We start from the raw sequence: 17,317 nt of genomic DNA on the forward strand, positions 1-17,317 counted from the left end.
GTATGATAAGGAGAGTATCAACAGGAAGCTACTGAGGAGCGTATTTTTAGCCTATTACCTCTCTCTCTCTTAGTGTCATGTTACACTTGTCCAACCGAGCCTCACTTAGGAAAACAGTAATGATCACTAACATCTGCGTAACTGTCATCAATCACCAAACTCTTTGATCTGAATTTTTCAACCAGAAAATAGAAACTTATGACTCAGTCAGAAAAGTGCCACTGCAATGTTTGTATGATACTCATACAGGACTTTGATACACTGAACAAAAACATGTTCTCAATCCAGCTCCCCTTCCTGACCGTGAGCATTTTCCAATCCTCAGTCCCAGCTCTCAGGATTCTCATACCTTCCCTCCCTCTGCACCTCCCTCGCTGACTCTCCTTCTCATCTATTTTCTCATCCCTCTCCTCCGTATAGAGGAAATCCATTCCCACAACTCTAATTTAACCGAATTTCCACATATTCATATTCTTTCCTGCTCTCACTTCCAAATATTAGTGCTGCATTTCTAGTGCTTCGAGAATTCCATTTGGAATTAAATATTACCAGAACCAGCCATAATCCTCCCCCATTTCCCCAGTATTGTCAGACTAGATTACTAGTTCTCATTTCTCTATCATATCTAGAGAGTTCACGCTTCCCATTCCTTCCTCATTGCCTTTATTCTGCTTCACAGAGGCCTCCATCACTTAACATTTATATCACTGCAGTAGTCTCAACCAGATTCTCTTTTCCAAACTCTCCTGCCTAAAAGTCTCTACTAACAAAACTTGAAAAGCTCCAGTCATTGTATGTCATTTCCTTATGTCAGGGTCTTTAATTCTGGTAAGTAGGTGGATCAAGCAAACACGAGCTAAACTTTTCAAGAGACTATATTAGCAGGCCCACATCTCCATTTTTTGCACCCAGCTTCTATCCACCGTGAATTGCTGGTTCTTCCCAGTCAGCATATCTTACCGCACTTCACTCGTCACTACTTTGTTTTTTCTCGCATTGGTCTCCCTTTCTGAAATGTCACATTCCTACCAATTCCAATGCTATATGCCCTTCAAAGCATTCCTTTTTCCATGAATCTTTCCAAATCCAGGGAGATCATACCTTAGAAGTGGAGCTAAATGAGCCTTAGAATAAAGGCTAAAACAATGAAGAAAAAAATAACCAGACAGAAGCATGGATCTACATAAAGGAATGGAGAGTGATAAAAGTGGTAAATATGTAGCATTCTTAGTCACATTAAAATATAATTCTCTAAAGCAAAATATAATTACTATGTATTGTGATGTTTATAACATGTGAAAGTAAAATGTATGAAAATGATAGCATAAAGAATAGAAGGGGTAATAGAAATATGCTGTCGAATGTGACATGGTTATAATATTAATTGAAGGTATACTGCAGCAAGTTAAACATATATATGGGAAACTCTAGAAACAACCTCAAGACAATAAAACAAAGATGTATAGCTAAGACGACAATAGCTGAGATGTTTTAAAAATCATAAAAATATTCAATAAATCTAAGAGAAGGCAGACAAAGAAAGGAACAAAAAGAGAAATAAAAAACAAATTGCAAGATGGTAGCTTTAAACCCAATTATGTCAGTAATTTCATTAAATGAAAATGGGCTACACATCCCATTAAAAGTCATATATTATCTAACAAATAAGAAAAAAGCCAGATGCCCTGCAGTGGCCACAGTGGCCGGAGTCGTCTTCCTCCTCCTGCCGGGGGCCAGATCCCCCGACGGTGTCTAGCTGTGCTTAAGTCTGGCTGGTGCCACCTGTCTCCACGATGCCCCCCAAGAAACAAGCTCAGGCTGGGAGCAGCAAACAAGGTGGAGTAGAAAAAGAAAGAGAAGATTATCCAAGACAAAACTTTTGGTCTAAAGAATAAGAAAGGAGCAAAGCAACAGAAGTTTATCAAGGCTGCTGCTCACCAAGTTCAGTCTGGCCAACAAAATCCACATCAGGCAGCATAAAGTGAAGCTGAAACGAAACTGAAGAAAGATGACAAGAAGCAAGGATTGCAAGAGCTAAAGGAGCTGTTTGCACCTGGAGTTGCTGCTCACAAAGCAAGCAACGGTGCAGGTCCCAAGTCCGTGGTGTGTGCATTCTTCAAGCAAGGACGATGCACTAACAGAGCTAAGTCTAAGTTCTCTCAGGACTTGACTCTGGGGAGAAAATGTGATTCAAGAGGTGAGGAACTTGAAAAAGATTCTACAGATAACTGGGATGAGAAAAAGCTGGAAGACGTAGTGGACAAGCAGCACGGTGAGGTGGAAAAGAAAAAACCCAAAACTCAAATAGTGTGCAAACTTTTCCTTGAAGCTATTGAAAATAACAAACATGGCTAACTTCGGGTATGCCCTGGAGCAGTGATAACTGCACGTATCATCATGCACTTACCTGGATTTGTGTTGAAAAAAAGATGAAAAGAAGAAGATGAAATTTCATTAGGAGATCTAATTGAAAGAGAGTGTGCTGCCCTAGGTCCAAATGCTACCAAAATCACTCTGGAATCTTTTCTTGCAAGGAAGAAAAGGAAAAGACCAGATTCATAAACTTGAGCAAGATATGGGGAAAAAAAGCAGACTTCAAAGCAGGGAAGGCACTAACGACCCGTGGTTGTGAGGTGTTTGAATTTCGTCCTGAAGGGGTTGATGACAATGAGGAGGAAGAAGATGATACTTGTTACACCTAGGATCAGGTGGAGGTGAGGCTGAGGATTCAGGGAGCGGAAGTGACGGAGAGTTAAGCGTACATCCCGGGAGAGGTAGATGAGACAGGTGTTACCAGAGCCAGTCCTGAAAGATTCCAGCGCCTAGACTTCAGAAGAGGATGGAAACAAATGAAGCAAAGCTTCTGGAGGCAGGGCTGGAAACGGTGAAAAAAGTGATTTGGAAAAGGACAGCGAAGGGAAGGGACAGAAAAATGGAGCCATTGATGTTGTTCTTATCAATGAAAATCTTTCTACTGGGGAAGATTTTGATGAATTAGAAGAAGAATTATACACACCTGATTTAGAAAAATGACACGAGACAAGTCAAGGAAAAATTAAACCAGCGCAGCATGAATTGAAATTGGCTACAGTGATTTTTCCACCTAGAATTCTCCAACAGGATCTTTATTTCTCATGCTGATTCTGGAAGGCTTACCTTCTCCCCAAAAAGGAATACTCTCCCTAAGTCTTGTCTTCTGACGTTGGCTACATCCCAATAGTAAGTTCAGAATAGCTCACGATAAGTTGAAAATATAATGGTCATTGCAGAAAATGACTGACAGCAGTAACTGTTCACTCAAGTAGGAAGCATGACTGCTTTTCCAGCTTTTGATTTTCACTGGGCATGTGTTATTACAAAGACAACATAAATTTAAATTTGAAATACCCTTCATTTAATGCAGTTTTCACTGAGTGATTTCATTTCCTTTGTATTTATATGTTTACAAGACTGCCTAAAATATGAGAACTGTACCTCATAAAGGGAACTCAATATGCAGATTCAGTATTGTATATCTTTGGACAATTAGACAGCAATTCAAAATGCAACTTGTTTAATCTGTCAGGATCAGCTGTAACACCTTGTGTTTTAAACCTTTCCCTCTTCTTTTTGCCAATATAGTTGTAAATAAAGATCATCATACATTAAAATTCATCCCCCTCAAAAAACACAAGACTCAACTACATGATGTCTAAAAGAAAATCCACTTAAATATAATGACATGGGTTAAAAGCAACATGATGACAAAGACCTATACAAAATCAAAAGAAAGCTGGAGTACTTCTGTTAATATTGGACAAAGTAGATTTCAAAACAAAGATTAATGCTATGTATACAGACGAACACCTCATAATGATAAAGGGGTAAATTTACAAGAAGACATGACAATTGCAGATGTGTATGAAACTAACAATGAAGCTTCAAAATACATGAAACAAAACTAAAAAAGGAAAGAAACAAATCCACAATTATAGCCGAAGATTTCATCAATCCTTTTTCAGTAACTGATAGAACAAGTAGACAGAAAATCAGTAAGAATATAGGACACATGAGCTACACTATCAACCATCTCGACCTAATGGATATTGATAGAACACTTTATGCAATAAAAGCAGAACACGCATTCTTTTCAAGTGTATGTAGAACATAAACCAAGATAAACCATTTTCTGGGCCATGAAAAACGTCTCAATAAACTTAAAAGGATTAATATCATATAAAATATGTTTTCCAACCACAAGAGAATTAAGTTAGGAATCAACAGAAAGATATCTGAAAAATTGATATATTTAGAAATTGAACAACACACTTCTAAATAATCCCTGAGTTAAGGAATCACAAGGGGAATAAGAATATTTTGAAATGAAAACACATCACAATTTGCAAAGCATACCTAACAGGCCTTAGACAGAAACACAACACTAAGCGCTTATGTTAGAAAACGAGAAAGGTCTCAAACCAATAATCTTACCTTCCTCCTAAAGAAAACAGAGAAAGAAGAGCAACACAAATGCAAAAGCAGCAGAATAAAGAAATAATAAACAGATAATGGATTTGAACACAGAAAAACAATACAGAATGTCAGTGAAACTAAAAGCTAGCTCTTTGAAAAAATTCAGTAACATTGATAGACCTCTAGCCAGATTAATTAAGAAAAAAAGAGAGAAGACACAAATTACCAATATCAGGAATAAAAGAGAGGTCATCACTATATATACAACAAACACTATAAAGACAATAATGGGATATTACAAACATTTTTAAGCCAATAAATTAGAAAACTTAGATGACAAATTCCTTGAAAGCTACAAAATACCAAAGCTCATTCAAGAAGAAACAGATAACCAGAATAGTCCCATAAATATTAAAGAAACTGAGTTCACAGCTAAAAATCTTCCAACAAAGACAGAACTCCAGGCCCAAGTGGCTTCACCGGTAAATTCCACCAAAGATTTAAAGAACAAGTAACACAAATTCTACACAAACGATTCCAGACAATTGAAGAAGAGGCAGTACTTCCCACCTTGTTTTTAAAAGGTAAACATGATCCTCAAATGAAAATCATTCCAAGACATTTTGGGAAAAGAAGAGGACACCCCAGTATCACTTATGATTTAAGGCTGCAAAAAACTCCTTAAAAAACATATTGTATTAAACCTAGCAATATATAATAAGGATAACACATAATGAATAGGTGAGGTTTTCCCCAGGAATGTAAAGTTCACTTACATTAGAAAACCAATCAATGTAATTCACGATTTTAATAGAGTATAAAGGAGAAAAACCATATGATCATCACAATAAATGCAGAAAGACTTAAAAAAAATTCAATACCTATTCATGATAAAAACTATTAGCATATTAGGACTACAAGGGAACTTCCTCAGCCTAATAAAGGAGGGATTGAAAACCTATATTAACATCACATTTCTGTAATTTGTTATATTGAAATAATTTTAGGCTTAGAGAAGACTTACAAAAATAGTACAAAGAGTTCCCACATACCCTTTACACACCTTCCCCTAATGCTAATATCTCACACAGCCATAGTACAATTATCAAAACTAAGAAATTAACATTGGTACAAAACCATAAACTACCAATTTTATGTAGATTTCCTGCCACCTCAGGTTCCTCCAACCTGACAGTTCCACAATCATTCCTGCCTTTCATGAAGCTGACACTGGGGAAGCTATCCAGTTACTGTGAGGAATGACCCTCCATGTGGGTCCCCCAGGTTTTCTCATGATTCTATTGAGGTTCTGCATTTTGAGGAAGAATACTACAAAAGTGATACATCTTTCCCAGGGCATCTTATCATGGGTTACATGATGTCAGTATGTCTTATTACTGATGATGTTAATCTTGATCACTTGGTTCAAGACACTGTCTGCCAGGTTTCTCTACTGTAAAGTTATTCTTTTAATATTTGTAAATAATAAATGTGTGAGGAGAGATATGTTGAGACTACGCAAATATCTTTCTTAAACTTAATTTTTTTTTTTTTTTTTAGTGAGGAAGATTGGCCCTGAGCTAACATCTGTGACAATGTTCCTCTACTTTGTATGTGGGATGCCACCACAGCATGGCTTGATGAGCAGTGTGTAGGTCCATGCCCAGGATCTAGGCCCATGAACCCTGGGCTGCTGAAGTGGAGCACATGAACTTAACCACTACACCACCAGGCCAGCCCCTCTTCTTTCTTAAACTTTTGCCTACTACCACTACTAATTTTAACATTAGTTGGTGGATCTCGCATGCAGCAATTTTTACTCTGGTGTTTTCATGGTGATTTTCTAGTTCCCTGATTTCTTCTGCATTTATTAATTGGAATTCATCTATAAGGAAGACATTTCCCTTCTCAACATTTTATTTATTTGTTCAATCATTAATTTTTGCAGTATGAACTTATGGGTATGTATTTTATCCTTTGGGTCATAATACAATACTGTGTTTATTTTGTTACTGAAATTGCTCCAGCTTTCCCCAATGGGAATTATTGAAGGTTGGCTCCTGTGTCATTTTTATGTCTTTTTCTGTCTGTCTATCTTTGTTTTTTACTTTCTGACACCACAAAATTCCTTGGGCTCATCATTTATTTTTCCCACCCACCTCTGAAATCAACCACTTCTCCAAGTAACTTTGGTTCCTTTCATTGGAAAGAGACAGTTAGAAACTAAGTCTCAGGGCTATCTGTGATCATTAACATCATATTTAATACTAAATGATGTTTTCTCCCTAACATCAGGAACAAAGCCAGGATGTCCACTCATCACTTCTCTCCAACATTGTAGTAAGGTCCTAGTCAACAGAATAAGGAAAAGGAAGAAATAAAACACATACAGATTAAACATGGAGTAAAACTTTTTATTTACACAAGATATGATCATCTGTGCAGAGAATCCTGAGTAATCTACAAAAAAGGCTACTAAAATTAGTAAGTTTTGCAAATTTGCAGGATACAAGGTCAATATACAAAAATCAATCGTATTTCTATATACTGGCAGCAAACAATGTGAAAATGAAATTTTAAAATACCATTGATGTCAGAAGACATAAAATACTTAAGGATAAATTTAACAAAATATAGGTAAGACTTAAACACTGAAGATTATAAAACATTACTGAGAGAAAGTAAAGACCTAAATAAACTGAGAGAGACACTGTGTTCATGGATCCAAAGGCTCAACACTGTTCAAACGCCAATTCTCTCAAATTTATCTACAAATTCAACACAATCTCCCACAAAATCCCAGCAGATCTTTTTGTAGAAGTTGACAAACTGAGTGTAAAACCTAAATAGAAATTTATCTAGATAAATTCATATTATAAAACATCCTGCCAGAGAATCTTAAAGTTGAAAGACACTTTAGAGATCCTAATTTTACGCGTGAGTAAAATGAACCGCCCATGCCCACATGGGATGAAGAGGCAAGCCCAGGAGAGGATTTCCACACTTCGGTACCGTGCTCTTCAGAGTGGCACACCAGGACACTCACAATTAAATTAATTCAGTTTTCACTTTGCCCTGGGAGAGATCTAGTTTTCCTCTAAAGATCCAATCATCTCTACTTGTGCCTTCATCTCTAGATTTGCCACAATATATAGAAAAATGGCCAAAAAGCATGTAATAATAAATCTACAAAAACAGTAAATCTCCCAAAGCATATTAATAAAACTGTAGTAAAAAATACCTGATCTTTGAGATGAATTAGCCTCTTACGAGTAAATTCCACGTTTTAAAGACATAGGGGCTCCATAAAAATGTTTAATATTGTGAATTATTTCATATTTATACTGTCTAAAGCACTAGAATTATAACGGAATTCATTTAAAAAGCTACTGGCATCAGTATTAACATAATTAATTCCTTTTTTATTAGTGATACAATACAAACCCAAATAAATACAGCCAATCACATTTCAAGGCCTTTTAGAAAGAGCCTCAAAATTTAAGGGTGCTGCTATGATGCTGTTGTTCTTCCAGTGTGTAAGGCCGGCTGAGAACACCCGTGCCTCATCTGACATCCAGGAGACCCCAAGTAAACCCGGAGCAGGTGTCAGTCCATGATGAATGGAAACTTGGTAATTTTTGTAGTGGTGCTTCTTTATACAAGATACTTAACACCTTTGCTCAAATTAAGAGGCAACTATTTTTATCAAGCATAACAAGTGAAACTCATTTCACCACACCCATCATCTAAAGCCATACTGTGGCAGCTCCTTCTCCCTGCCCTACTTGCTGGCTCCTCCAATCCCATTTGCCACAAGGGAGCTTCCTGGGTACCTCTACTCTGGGCATGTCTGGTCCAGTGGAGCAGAGACAGAATAAGCCTGGCTTCTTCACTGATATACTAGCTGGGTTCTCAAACTTTCTCCAAGTAGCCAAACTACCATTTAACGTGAAAAGCTGAACACTGATGAGGAAGTCTTTGTAGCATATCTTAGTCTCCTAATAGGACTGAAGAAAGTGCACGTTTTGCCTCTTCCTTAAGTTGGCAGTGCCATGCTGGTGTTCCACAATTCTCTCCTAAAGAAATTTTTCCTTCTTTTCTTTCTTTCTTTCTTTTTTGATTGGGTCCTCCTTGGACAGGGTGTATCAAAGGGCTATTTAGTTGTGGCTTATAGCTTTTTTTTTTTTTTTTTTTTTTTAAAGATTTTATTTTTCCTTTTTCTCCCCAAAGCTCCCCGGTACATAGTTGTATATTCTTCGTTGTGGGTCCTTCTAGTTGTGGCATGTGGGACGCTGCCTCAGCATGGTTTGATGAGCAGTGCCGTGTCCGCGCCCAGGATTCGAACCAACGAAACACTGGGCCGCCTGCAGCGGAGCGCACGAACTTCACCACTCGGCCATGGGGCCAGCCCGTGGCTTATAGCTTTGTGCACCAAAGAAAACCTCTGATCATGTCTTATTTCTGGGAGACATGACAAGACCCTGGTCTTTTCCAGGTTCTTTTGCAGTGTACTGACATGAGAAGAAGAGTGCATAGTTCATTGGGGTTATATATGGATGCAACTCATAAAAAATATCATCAGTGTTATAAAGTGGATGCCTACATGAAGTTACTACACATTGAGGACAGTTAAGAACGGCCACATGCTTCTCGTAAGGGTTGAGAAGGATCTAATACTTACCCCAGTGCTTTATACAAGGTAGAAACTCAAGAGATGTGCATTTAATTGAACTGAAGTTTGAGTAGAGGTGTTCAATATGGTGCAACCATTTTAAATATCTAGTTACAAGAAATGCTTAGAAAATCACCACACTCCCCATTACCGTAACATAATACAGAAATTAAGTACTTGTCTTATTTCCTTATAACTCATATGATATCATTCTATCATTACTTTAGGGATTAATAGAGAACAATATTTGGCACAAAACAGACACTACATAAATGTCTATTAATATCTATTTTAGAGAAAAATATGGAAGGCTGGAATAAACTGAAATGGAAGGACTAACTACACGAAACAGATAAAAATTCTAAGCAAATACTGAATTACATAAAAATTTCAGATGCTCATATTTTACTATGAAAATCAAAAAATCAAAATCAGTGTCTGTACTAAGAATACCTGAAGTAGCAAAAATATAACGAAATAAACAAAAATGAAAAAGATGGAACAGACACAATAATTTTGTGTTCCTGAACTAAAGCAAAAATTGGAGTATTAAAAACAAGGAATAAGCAGATTACAATAAAAAGAGTTATATAACTAGTAGCATCCATTTTGTGGGTATTAAAGTTCTGTTTCAAATAACAGAGAAGTCCCAAATAAGACAAATTTATTACTTTGTTAAATATTAAAACTAAAGTGCATTAAAATTCCTTTTAAAATAAGTATTTTTATGAACAAATCTGAATATCCACTTTAAAGTTAAAGACATAAAGGTAAAAAAAATTACGATTTGTGCTAGTTTTCTTAAAGAATATCATAATGTTGGTGTCTTTATTTTTTCTGAATTAAGGAAACAGTGAGAAGCAAACTAATGAATTATTGTGATTAAGACAAAAATCAATTGACCATATTGAATAAAATTTCAAGCTGTATTTTGCGAGTCAAAAATATCAATAAAATTTTGTGCTAAGAAGTTCAATACTCAATTAAATGATAGAGTAAAAATGAAAACTATCATTACATCATAAATTTTATTCATTTTAAAACTTTTTCACTGTAAATTCATTTTACCCAAAATATATAAACACTACGCCATGAAGATAACCTACCTTTTTATCATATACATCTTGCCAGTTTACTCCAGAAAAGAAACTGTGTCTCATAATTTCTTTTGCATCATCTGGTCCTCCACCAAGGCTATGAGGACAGAAATAAGATTAAATGAGTATAAAACATTTACATATGCCCAATGCATAACAGTAAGTTTTTGTGAAATGTAATTTTCTGTGAGATAAAATAGTCCTTGTGATAAACAGCCGTAAAAATAAAAAGCTTTTTCTGTAAGATCTAATTTCCCTATCGTGCTTTAACAAGAACTGGCCTCAGGACAGGATGGTATCTGAAAAGAGCACGGTCTTTGGAGACAAACCTGAAACAGGCAACCAGCTCTCGAACTTACGAGATGTGTGACGACGAAAAAGTTGCTTAATGTCAGTTTTCTCATCTGTCGAGTGGGGATAATAATACCAGCCTGGTGGGTGATTGCAAGGGTTGGAAATAAGATAGGTGAGTACCTAGCACAGCAAATGACAGCTACTATCATGGTCAATGCTATAAACCAAATTTATTTTAGAATGACTCAAGTCAAGGTGCACCCTTGTTAACATAAATTCTGAAAAGATTAAATAATTGGTTAGGAAAAACAATTTGTAAAGCATTGCTAATAAACAGAAACTCAGACTATTTTCACATCTCAAATGATTTACCACAGAAATGATATTATTAATCTATGAAATATTATTACAATGTAATTTGCTATGCAATTTTCAATATATATCAAAACGTAAAAATACTCCGCCCATCTTTGAAGGTACTCTTATTTAACTGATACCTGACACAATATGAAATTCAGGAGTTTTACGGATTCCTCAGTTTCATATAGTGCATACTAGTCACTACGAAGAAAGAATGAGAGAAACAGAAAAAACGGAGAAGAAAGGAGACAGGGAAAAGAGGGAAAAGAGAGAAAAAAAGAACAGAAAAAGAATGAGGAAAAGAAAAGAAAGGAAGTCCATTTAAGTCTGAATTTGACACAGCAAGCATTATTTGGTCTTGCTCATGGTTAGGAGTGGCGTGTGCTGGTAACCCTTAACAGTCAGCTCTGTAGGGGAAATTCGGCATGCGTAATATGCATATCATACACATAAGTTTACTGCGAATTTTACTGATATAAAGGATGTTAAGTACAACGTTTACAAAGACTAATAAAATATACAATGTTCTTCATTGTAAATTAACCGATTAATCCTCACAGAAAGCGTCTCTTATTTTTGCTGTAGTCCAAAGCCACGCGCTGCCTTAGGAGCAGTTCCGATGTGAGCATGGCTGACATCTTTGTTTATGGTAAAGACTACGGTGAAACGACAATAACAGAGAAATACGTCAGAACTTTACTGGTTTGTCAGTCATGGGAGTGATCCCTTTGCCGAATGGCTAATAGTTTTGGAATGGTGGAAGAATATTTCCTCACCCTTTGCGCTATTCACAATTTAATGGTTACAGATACAACAAACTTTAAAATTTAACCTCTGTTATTAACATTTTCTCTGTCACTTTCTTAAGTCTCAACAATCAACAAAACAATAAATCAAGCCCTGACTTAAGTGTTTGCCAATTCTGGTGATGCAAATGACTCTCATGAGGGCCAATTTCAAGTCCTCAACCTGATGTCACTCAACACAGGAAGGGGAAGAGATGTGCAGAAGCAAACCATTTTATAGTATTTTTATACAGGTACAACAGACGTAAGTAATCTCAAAAGCACAGACAATAGGAAAATGTAACAATTATTAAGGAGTGATTAGTTTTGAGTATTTACTACCTTTGATTTTAATATTCTTGATTTAATTTATAAGTTTATATACCTAACTTTTAATAATGACTGTATTAAACAACCAGCTCACAAAATTCTTGAAATTCAACAATTGGCTCTTAGGAGCTGCTATGTGCCAACTCCAACACACCACTGGGTAGGAAAAAAACCAAATAAGTCATAGAAAACAAACAATTATACAATTCTAATGAATTCTGGTTATTATTAGGTATAAGAAATACACGAGTGGAAAGAACCCAGGATCCTCCGACACACTGTCAGGATGGAAAATAAAACAATCAGCTAACATCTGAATGTCTTTAGGGATGACCTGTGGCTCCCACAATCCAGGTCTCCTATCTACAGATCTGTATACTAGAATGCACCAGGCCCCTGATATGGAACCTTTAGATAGGATCAGATCAGAAAAGCTTGGTTCACGTTGGGGACTTTCAGACAGGCGATTCTATATTTAGTTAACACTCAGCACTTGAGGCCCTGGCATAGCTCTTCTTCACTCTATTTCAGGTCGCGTGTGTCTCCCCTACCCCCTCGACTGCAAATTCTTTTGAGGGCAGAGATCAGTATTACATTATCCAAAGAGCATTTTAAGCTTGTGTTGAGGGAGCCAGAGAAGCAGAAACACCAAAACACATGTTTCTGAAAAGAATTTAACATTTCAAAGTATGCAAAGTAGTCTGCGTGAGAGAAATCAGAAGTTCATTGTATTTTTTTATACTTATGTTACTGTTTATTTCAATATTGTTTTCATTTTGAATTATATATAAGATGGCGGGTGAGGTAGGAGTTGGAGTGGAGAACCATATCATTTTGTAAATAAAAGGTGGAATCCAGTTTCAGTTACTCACTCTTGTTCGCTCCTCAGTTCTCTAGTAACAGTCTGGCTGTGGACATAGCCAGCATCTGATCTATATTCATCGGCCACAAACACTATGCAAAGTCTAGGAATGTAATCTTAGACTGCCATTTTAGAAGCTGGTAGAGATTCTTTAACACAAGCTTCTTCAAAGTGTGAAACTGCAAAAATTTCAATGTCAATAACTCCCTAATATACAACTTAAGACTTCAAAGTAGTATCAAAATATGATATGCACTAAGATATTTATGTCTAAGAATACTAAACTCCAACATCAGAATGCCGAACCAAATCCTCAGCTACCATGGATTCGTCACTATCAGGACCATCATGGAATTCATATTCTCTAGTGTTACTGAATGCAACGTGAGGTCACGCTTTTCCTATAAAGTCTGCATAGGATAAAGGAGATACTAATAGAATGATCACAAGGTAATGGAGAATAGGAAATAAAAGCAAAATGATAGTTCAAACTTTCTTAGAACTGACGGCAATTCAGTAAAGAGTATCAGAAAAATTCAGGCAGTATTTAAAATAGTTGGACAGGAATAATAAAAACAGGTTTACTACAAGGCTATCTTTGATTATGTTTCCAAAGACTTTCAGCATCCTTTGTTGGTTCTTTCTCTTCTTTCTACCTCTTAAATGTTGATGTTTCCCAGATTCTGTCCTGGGCGCTCTTCTCTTTATGCTCTACTCTCTCCACTACTCTCATGGCACCAGCTACCTCCTAGCATCGCAAATCCACATATCCAGTTCCTGTGTTTTCATCAAGCGCTGGTACTATTTTCAGCTGCATACTTGACATTTCCACCTAGGCCTTCCATAGAAACCTGAGACTCGGTGTAGCCAATATCAACATGCACCCCATCAAGCCTCCTCCTTTGCCTTACTCCCTATCTGTTAATAAGACTCCATTCTTAGACTCCAAACTAGTCCCCCAAGCTGGAAACCTCAGAGGCTTCCCTAATTCCTTTCACTGCCTCATCATCTGTATTTTACCATTCATAAAGTTCTATTTATCACTCTCTACCACTGCTTCAGAAAGAGCTCCACCTTGTATCTGGACGATCCCATATGCACTCCTAACTGCTCTGCCCACCTGCCCCTTCACTGCTCTAATTCATCCATGACAAAGGTGCCAGAGTTACCTTTTCACAACACAAATCTGATTACACCATCTCTTACTTTTAATAACACAGTGGCTTCTCATTCTCTTTTGAATAAAGATTAAATATTTTCTAAGAAGAAGAAACATAAGGTCCTTACAATCTAACATATCAGCTTCATCCCCCAATGTTACCCAACTCATATTCCACGCTCTAGTCACTGAACTTCTCAAATGCCACGTTCATTTGCAATTCTAGCTGATCTTTACACGTAAATTTCTCTGCATGAACGCCACTGTCAATTCCAGCTCCTTCATGAGCCTGCTCAAGTCTTCCAATCCCCTAAATAGAGCTAATAATTTCAATAGCAATTTGTGTGCAGTTTAACCCAAGCATCTGTGAATATATGTTCTGTGCCCCACATTATTATTTGAACACCTAGACAAGACATTGTTCGTCTTGTTCATCCTTGCATTCCTAATATTTTAATGCAGCAGTGGAGGAGCTTGACACATCTACTATAAAAGGAAATAGCAGACAATTGAAAATAACACACCTTCTCTTTCGATGACACCAGCTCCTGGGTGGGCAAACCTTTAAGAGCTGTCCTACATACCAGGCAACTAACATTCTAGAAACTTACCTCACATTTATTCAATAATTATTAGGTACCTACTATGTGCTATCCAAGGGCGTAGGAGGTGGATGACAATAAAAAAATGAATGAGACAAAGACATGAAAACCATAAGCACAATTTTGTTCTACCAGCCACTTACAGAGGGGACGACAAAGGAATGGTTTGTCAAAATTACCTGGAGGAGGCAGGAAAGGATGAGATAAAAATTCACTGCCCTTGAAACCCACGCCAAATAAGAGATCCCCAAATCAAGCAGATAAAATGGAAATCCTAGTTCTGTTTAAAGATCACCAAGTACCCTTGTTACATTAATTGTGAAATAATCACGTTAAATGGAACACGTTTCAAAACCTGAAACAACTGAGAAATTGATGCATTGTAAATAAGAAACATAAGAAATATCAAATAGGCACCAAGGAACTTGATTTCTACTCTTGCTTGACACAAAGTTCCTGTGAGACCTACAATAAATCACTTCCCCTCTCGGGGCCTCTATTTTCTCTTCAATGAAATGGAACTGAGAATAACATCTCCCCTATCAACTCTACAAGGCTACTGAAAAAGCAAGGGAGAGAACAGACATGCAAATGCCCTAAAAAAGAAAACAAAATTACTTTACGAACATGACGTAAGATCTCAGTTATGTGATCATGAAACACATTTTTGAATGGTCCTCCACAACGCAAAAAAAAAAAAGTTATGTTTACTTATTTCTGTTAAAGGAAAATCACGTTCCTCCTACATTTAAAAGCTAAAAGCAAGTAAGGAAAACCATCTCTAAGGTAGACAATGCCCACATTTTAGGGTTCATTTATTCCTTCACTCATTAATTCAGTTTGCCAATAAATACATACTGAGCATCTACCATAAATATAACATAGTAAAAAAACATTATGTGAGGTGTTATGGAAGATTCAACAGTATATGAAATGGTCTATCCTCAAGATACTTAAGATCTAAGAGGTTTTCAGAGAAATACTGATACATATATATCTATAGATATAGATATAGATGCAAGGATGGCTATAAACACACAAATACATATAGGCACAAACACATATTAACGGATATTTTAAAACTAATAGTTCTTTCATAGATGACATAAAATGTATGTGTAAATGATTACACAAACATCAACAAAGAATACTGCAGCTCTTTAAACAAAGGGCTCTAGGATTCTTCAGGTCATGGCTGTAGCTACAAAAATAGAAACACAAGTGTGTAAAGATTTTTTTTGCCAGTAATCCTTTCAGCCACGCATCGGAAAGAATATCTTCAAATGACAAATCAAAAAAGCACTTAGATATGTTAACATAGGTTGTTGGGGCGGGAGGAGAGTGTAGAGACAGTTTTGTTCTTTCTATAATGTAAATCAGCAGAAATATAAAGGCCCACAGACTGAAAGGAGGAAAAAGGATCCTCGGATCCCCACAATAGCAAGCACCAGGGCAATTAAGAAACTTCTCACTCATAAAATGGATAATAAAACTCTCCAATCCTTATTTGGTAAAATCTGCATAAAATTTCCAAGTTAGGAAAGAGTTGAGGAAATTTAAAAAAATGTTCTATATTATGCAGTTAAAAATAAGTCAGCATCTCAGTGGGAAGATGTCTATACCAAATACATTGCTTCTTGGAGTTAGTTATATTTGAATGAATTTCCATATCACAATTTCTAACCACATTCAACAGTAACACACTGAGTGTTATTTTTGCTTACCGTTTATTTGGATCCTTTATCAAGAGCCCTGAAAGCAATGATTTTGCATCTGAAGAGAGTGTTCGAGGAAATTTAATGTCTTCCATTAGTATTAGTTCAAAAAGTTTCTCATGATCCTGGTTGTAGAAAGGCAACCTCCCACACATCATTTCATACATGACAACCCCTAGGCCCCACCAGTCCACGGCTCGGCCATAGTCATTATCTTCTAACACCTAAAAGTGAAACCAGTGATTAATTATTACACATTAACTTTTAAAGCATTATTTATAAAACATAAGATTTTTACATAAAATTGAATCCTAACTTTCAAAGCGTAGGTAGGCTATTCTGACATCTTCACACCAAATATGTGGAATGTTCAATACATATCCAGGAAAGGTCAGTGTACAAAAAAAGGGATAGGTCACACAACAAATTGCAAAGAAATGAGAATATGAATGCACTAAGGATCAAATGAAAATCGTTAGCATGTTTTCATATTTTCTCTTAGGCCAGCTTAATTTTTCATTCCGGTTCCACTAATGTGGACGTTAAGTAACAACCTAGAGCTGAGCTATGCTGATTAGAGAGCACAGAATGTGCCTTACACACTCCTGCATTAAGAACGAAGAAATACAAACCAGACAGTGAGAGACAGGAGGAAACAAAGGCTGTAACAGAGGAGAGGACAGGGCATGACAACCATGAACACAAATGTGAAAACTTCTGGAGCCCCACACAGTTACACTCTTTCAGGAAATATGTAGTCAACGGAGTGAACACAAAGATCTACTGTTCGGGTCGCGATCAAGTTTAGCGTCCAAAGCTTTAGTACCTCAAACAAAAACTCCTGTTACACACAAACAACAAAAGTTATGGACTCAATATCTGGGTGGGATGTGCCCTTAAATTTGTTTGCTGAAATACATGACATGCCAAATAAATTTAGTAAGAAATGATATGAAAGTATCAGGTAGGCTATGTTAGCGCAACCTGCT

General features: G+C 36.6%; 1 protein-coding gene and 1 pseudogene across 5 annotated transcripts in view; one reads left to right on the forward strand and one right to left on the reverse strand.

Moving 5' to 3' along the window:
- Positions 1 to 17,317, reverse strand: part of AKT3 (AKT serine/threonine kinase 3) — a 328,499-nt gene that overhangs the window by 36,800 nt on the left and 274,382 nt on the right. For all 5 annotated transcript variants that reach the window (XM_070501391.1, XM_044762924.2, XM_044762927.2 and 2 more), the window contains 2 exons: positions 16,338 to 16,552; positions 10,231 to 10,318 (listed from right to left, as the gene is read on the reverse strand). In XM_070501391.1, the coding sequence (XP_070357492.1) occupies positions 10,231 to 10,318; positions 16,338 to 16,552 (303 nt within the window). The remainder of the gene's footprint in view (positions 1 to 10,230; positions 10,319 to 16,337; positions 16,553 to 17,317) is intronic.
- LOC106835456 (zinc finger CCCH domain-containing protein 15 pseudogene) lies at positions 1,661 to 3,160 on the forward strand (annotated as a pseudogene).

Source organism: Equus asinus, chromosome 30 (assembly GCF_041296235.1).
Source record: "Equus asinus isolate D_3611 breed Donkey chromosome 30, EquAss-T2T_v2, whole genome shotgun sequence".
Taxonomy (NCBI): Eukaryota; Metazoa; Chordata; class Mammalia; order Perissodactyla; family Equidae; genus Equus; species Equus asinus.